The sequence below is a fragment of the Garra rufa genome, chromosome 7 (genome assembly GCF_049309525.1).
Source record: "Garra rufa chromosome 7, GarRuf1.0, whole genome shotgun sequence".
Lineage (NCBI taxonomy): Eukaryota > Metazoa > Chordata > Actinopteri > Cypriniformes > Cyprinidae > Garra > Garra rufa.
In genome coordinates this window covers 3,091,968-3,097,967 of record NC_133367.1, presented here as the reverse complement: position 1 = coordinate 3,097,967, position 6,000 = coordinate 3,091,968, and the positions used below count along the sequence as shown (strand labels likewise).

The 6,000-nt window shown below is 34.8% G+C and overlaps 1 protein-coding gene across 1 annotated transcript; it reads right to left on the bottom strand.

Annotated features, from left to right (window-relative positions):
• Window positions 1–652: 652 nt before the first annotated feature.
• LOC141338954 (CD48 antigen-like) lies at window positions 653–4,669 on the bottom strand. Its single transcript, XM_073844565.1, has 4 exons — window positions 3,080–4,669; window positions 2,619–2,939; window positions 873–1,184; window positions 653–780 (listed from the first exon to the last, which is right to left on the bottom strand). Exons 1-4 carry the CDS (start codon window positions 3,312–3,314, stop codon window positions 653–655), a joined length of 996 nt encoding a protein of 331 aa, XP_073700666.1. The 5' UTR covers window positions 3,315–4,669.
• Window positions 4,670–6,000: the final 1,331 nt, after the last annotated feature.

Here is a 6,000-nt window from a genome sequence, read left to right as displayed (position 1 = left end):
TAAACAGGACAGTTTCGACTCTCTGCTCCACCTGGGCTCTTCATTCTCGAGTCTTGCATTCTTTTGGCGGACGCGCGGATGGGCGGAGCGTGCGCGTGGCGAATTGGTTGTCAGTCAAGACAAACCGGATTACGATTTATTAGAGTATTATTATTGAATGGAGAATTTGTAAATAATCACTTTAGTACATTCGGCAGGCAACAGAAACAACAACAACAACAACAACAATATATATATGAAAATAAAATATAAATACAAAAATGGCAGCGGGCCAAATTGGCTGCCAGGCCACCGGGAATTGTCCCGGTTCTCCCAATGGCCAGTCCACCCCTGGAGATGCTATTCTAAATACTAAACTATTTCTATTAACATTTTGAAACAGATTTTGTTTTTATGTTCTTCTTCATTTTAGTTTACGTTGTTGTAATTTGGTTGTTTTTGTGATGTTTAGCAGTTTAACTTAGGACCTGTGTCATTTTTATTTATTTTCAGTTTTAGTTCATCAACTTAAACTAAAATAAATGAGAAGTGTTCCCTTGTCAACATTTAAATTTCATTCTCAGTTCAAACTGACTCTATTCAGCGCTGATGGAGTTTCAGAATTCAGTCGTTAAGGAAGAGGAATACAGAAAGATATTAAAAAAATAAGTCATTAAAAATCTCGTTCAGCTCTTCTGGATCTGATGTCATAAACCAGAAGAATGACAGTAGCCACGCCCACCAGAGCAGAGAGGACCAATCGGATCACAGCTTCAGTAGAACCACAACAGTGGACAGAGTCTGAGGAATAACAACATCAAACTGAGATCAGCTCAGTCAATAAATAATAATATCAGTGCCGACATCAACTACTATCAGCAGTGCTGCCGTACCTGAACATGTGTGACAGAGTTCACTGATGTCCAGATGTTGAGTCTGGTTGCTGATGGGATTGTTGATCACACAGCTGTAGGTGTTTTTATCCTCATATTTCACCTCCAGAGGTAGAGAGAGACTGATGCTGAGATCAGACGCACTGGTGCTGGACAATACACTGTTTCCTTTGTACCAGGAGAGAGTCACATGACTCACATTCACCACTGAACACAACAATGAACAATTTTGTTGTGATGATGATGATGATGATGATGATGATGAAGAACATTGTGAAGAGTTACTGCTGATGACAGGAACAGGCAGATGAGCTGGAAGCATAAGAGAATAAAGCGAAAATGAGGATGAATGAACAAAATCTAAGCAGACAAGAAAAGCCAAGACTGATCCAAAGTAGAGCTTTTAAAATTAATCTAATAAGTAGAATATTAATATAAATCTGGATTCTATGAAGAATTGTTTGGTCATTTTAAGAATTAAACTGATTAAATGATTATATCCTCCAGAGACCCAAAGAAAAAAAGTGTCTCTTTTTTGTTGTTTTTTTGTGATTTCCTACATCCTTTGGGTTAAAAAAGAATTCTACAATTTAGAGTTTTTACGTTTTGTTTTTATTTTTAATTTTACAGCATGTCCACTGTAGTGGACCACAGGACCATTTTAGTTCGAAACGACAGCCAAACTCAGACAACAAAACTGTACAGAATATGGCTGTAAAGGGATATTAATCCAACATTTATGTAACAAAAACAAAACACCTGAAATCAAGCATTTTCCATAACTTGCAATGAGTCTGTTACGGCGCTGTGCAGGAATTTTGGCCCACTCATCTTGGCAGAATTGTTGTAATTCAGCCACATTGGAGGGTTTTCGAGCATGGACCGCCTTTTTAAGGTCATGCTGTGGGCATCTCAATAGGATTCAGGTCAGGACTTTGGCTAGGCCACTCCAAAGTCTTCATTTTGTTTTTCTTCAACCATTCAGAAGTGAATTTGCTGGTTTGCATTGTCCTGCTGCAGAACCACAGAGTGCGGCATCTTTCCTGTTCTTCCTTTTCTGTCTCTGTATCTGTCTCAGTCTGCTCATCTGAGTCTCCTGCAATTTCTTCCTCTTCTTCAACATCTTCTTGTATGTTACATTCAAATTTATCCTCATCTGACAGCTCTAAGTCAGAGTCTCCCTCAACTATCTTATAAAAATCCTCTCTGCTTCAGTTCTGCCTCATACAACATGCAGTCATTAATTACATTAAGATGGTCCTGATGTCCACTATAGTTGACATTTAAAAAAGGATGATATTTTGAATCATAAACAATTTAACAGCTTTGAAAGCTAAATGTATTGTTACTGACACTTTAATAAACAAATATATATGTGATAATAATAGTAAAAAACATGTAAAAAAGCAAAATTTTACATATCTCTCTCCTTCCCATAAAATGTGCTCATTTGTATGCCGGCCATTTTGGATTCAGTGTAAGAAGTGGTTCCTAGCATGCCAGCCAATCAAATGACATATCACTAGAAAGCCCAGGATGTCCTCTGCACAGTACAACAGGACTTGACAGAGTAGTTCAAAAAATTCAAAGAAAATGCATGAAAACACAATGTCCACTACAGAGGACATAAGTCAATGGGCGGGGTCTCAGGAGATATACTTCTTCAGATCGACTTTGATGCTCTAATAAGGAAAAATGAAATAAATAATATCATTAAACAACAGGTGAAGTCATTATTTAACTTACCATAGACAGTGAGCATGTAATCAATCCTTATATAGTAGATCTGTAGTATATAATCTCCAGCATGTTCAGTTGTGATGTTTGTGATGGTCAGAGATCCAGTTTGATTGTCCAGCTTCAGTCTGTCTCTGAATCTCCCATCAAGAACATTATCATATACAGTCATGCTGTTGTTCTGTTTATTGATTTCAGCTATTAAAGCGTTGAAAACACTCCACTGAATCCGATCATCATCAAGGATTTTAATAAAATTTGCATTTAGAGTGACTGAATCTCCTGCCGTCGCTGACACTGCCTTTTTTGCTTGTCTAAAAGCAAACCATGCTGAAGGACAAACAGAAAAATAAGTTAATTGCAGAAAGAGTTTAAGAAAAAGTAAAATGTTAAAAACATCAATTCCACAAGAGTAACATCATAAAACACGAAAAAAAAAAAAAGAATAGTTGAAACTAAAATGAACTCACAATGGACAGTGAGATTGAAACTCTTCCTCACACCGTTGATCTGTAGTTCATACCGTCCGGCGAGTGCAGTTATGGCGTTTGTGATGGTCAGAGATCCAGTTTGATTGTCCAGCTTCAGTCTGTTCCAAAATCTCCCATCAAGAACATCATACAATACTGTGATTCTCTCACCCTGTTTATTGATTTCAGCTATTAAATTGTTAAAAAACCTCCACTGAATCAGATCGCCATCCATTATTTCAGTGAGACCAGAGTTCAGAGTGACTGAACGTCCCTCCCGCACTTCGTCGCCAAACACACCTGAAGAACAGAGTTTCAACTTTCAAATCGCTTGATGTTGTTTGATGAATCTTCACCTAAATGCTTTTGTTCTTTTGAATGTGCCGTGAAAACATTCAGAAGCAGCACAAAAGCCATAAATACTCACCGACCAGATGCCACAGACAGAACAAAACTAATCTGAGAAACATTTTCCTCATCGCTTCACCAAAAAGCCTAAGATAGCTTAAAATGTCTGAAAACACTTACATTTATCTGGCTGTGATAATTATCTGGTCGTGACTGCAGTCACAGTTTCCGCTCACACGTCCATCTCCTTTAACATCGTGAGAATCAACGAGCTTTTGCTGATCTTACATTTTCAAATGAAAACTAGTGGCACAAGAGTAAAATATGTGACTCGGGACCACAAAATCAGTCATAAGGTTAAATTTTACAAAACTGAGATATATACATCATATGAAAGCTCAATAAATAAGCTTTCTATTGATGCATGGTTTGTTAGGATAAGACAATATTTGGCCGAGATACAACTATTTGAAAATCTGGAATCTAAGGGTGCAAAAAAATAAAAATACTGAGAAAATCACCTTTAAAGTTGTCCAAATTAAGTTCTTAGCAATGCATATTACTAATCAAAAATTACATTTTGATATGTTTATAGTAGGAATTTTACAAAAAAAAATCTTCACGGAACATGATCTTTACTTAATATCCTAATGATTTTTGGCATAAAAGAAAAATCAATAATTTTGACCCATACTATGTATTTTTGGCTATTGCTACAAATATACCCCAGTGACTTAAGACTGGTTTTGTGGTCCAAGGTCACATATAGGACTAGATGTCCGTATCTACTGGTCTTTTGTGTTATTTAGTGTTGTGAGCTCTGTCTATGCTGTGCAATATTTACAAAATATAATATCTCAACATTTGTTTGGATCTTGCATTGACAAAATCCTTCTTTGCACATCAGAAGTGGCAGAAGGCATTTAGATGTGTTTATACAGACGGATGTAACTCAGTGTTAACTTGTTTGATGAACTGTGTAAAACAATTGCTATTTGGGAAAAACGGCAGTCTTGCTCAAGTGTTCTTGCTTAACTCAGTCATATGATACAAGTACAATTTTCCCCAACTGTCAAAGACATCCATCGAATGCATATTTACTAAAAAAGTGTGGAGTAATCGCGTCATCTCCATTAGAACTTTATGATTTTATGAAAGCTGGAAAGCGTTCGGACTTCTTAATTTCTTTGTTCACACAGTATCATACCGCTAACTTAACCCTTATGCAGTCTTCATTTTGGAATCACACTCATGGTCTTTGGGGTCTCTAGAGACCCCAGGCAACAAAACTTAAATTTTGTAACAAAATAATAGTTTAAAAAAATATATAATAATTTTTTCCTGTTTATTAATGTTTTTGCTCCACATTTGTGCAGTTTTCGTAGGATTTATGCTATTTTTTAAATATATATAAATTATTAAATAAATATTTATTTTTAATAGTTTTATATGCAAAAACAGCTTTTTATGTAAAATTCACTTTACAAAATACCCACATTTTAAACTTTCATTCGTGGGGATAACATGGATAATTTGATATGGTTTAGTGTAAGATTTTTGCCCATTTTTCGGAAAATGCAGTTTTAAAATTAAAAAAATACAAGTTTTACCACTAGATGGCTGCAGAGCACTACTATTGACTAATTGCTATTTGACCAAGTCTTTCACAAGTTTTTTTCAGTTGAGTACATATCTACATATTATGAAATCACAATTATAACAATAAAAAATGCTTTTTGTCAAAGTTAAGCATTTTTTGTACTGAAACAAAACCAGTTCTGTTACATGTTGAGTAGCAGTACACAACATGAACATAAGAATGCAACAACAACATCTTTTTTTTTTTTCTTTTTTTTTTGACAAATTATAAGAGAGCAGTTTTTATGGTCACCAAATGTAGTCCTGTGTGTTTCATGATATGTAGATATGAACTCAACTGAAAAAAACTTGTGAAAAGTTATCTTTCAGGTGGTCAAATAGCAAAAAGCATATAGTGGAGCTCTGCAGCCACCTACTGGTAAAAGTATTTTTTTTTTTTTTTTACATTTAAAACTGGATTTTCCAAAAGATGGGCAAAAATCTTACACTAAACCATGTGAAATTATCCATTTTATCCCCATGAATGAAATTTAGACATGTGGGTTTTTTATGAAAGGGAATTTTACAAAAAAAGCTGTTTTTGTATAAAAACCTATAAAAAATATTAATTTATTAATTTATATATATTTAAAAAATATCCTTAATCCTCCAAAAACTGCACACTTGAGGAGTAAAAACATTAATAAACAGGAAAATAACATTGTTTTGTTTTTTTAACTATTATTTTATACGTAAATTGCATTTTGTTGCCTAAGACCACGAACGTGAGTATTTTTTTCACACTAACATAAAATCAAGCTATCATTCCAATTAAATTTTTTATTTGTAGATCAAGATAGTGTTGACTGATTTACAAAGTCTCATACCATTTGGACAAAGGGAACATTTTTTTAAATTTTAGCGAACGCCATTCGGGGTCCAGAAATCCCCCGAAGACCGCATAAGGGTTAAACCAATTTACCAATATTTGTGAA

Excerpts from the sequence above, each read along its gene's own strand:
- LOC141338954 (XM_073844565.1), bottom strand. The coding sequence starts at position 3,314 with ATGGATGGCGATCTGATTCAGTGGAGGTTTTTTAACAATTTAATAGCT. Across the intron at positions 2,940-3,079 it reads TTTCAATCTCACTGTCCATT|CATGGTTTGCTTTTAGACAA; the intron begins GTGAGTTCATTT and ends TTTGTCCTTCAG. Across the intron at positions 1,185-2,618 it reads TTACATGCTCACTGTCTATG|CTCATCTGCCTGTTCCTGTC; the intron begins GTAAGTTAAATA and ends TTATGCTTCCAG.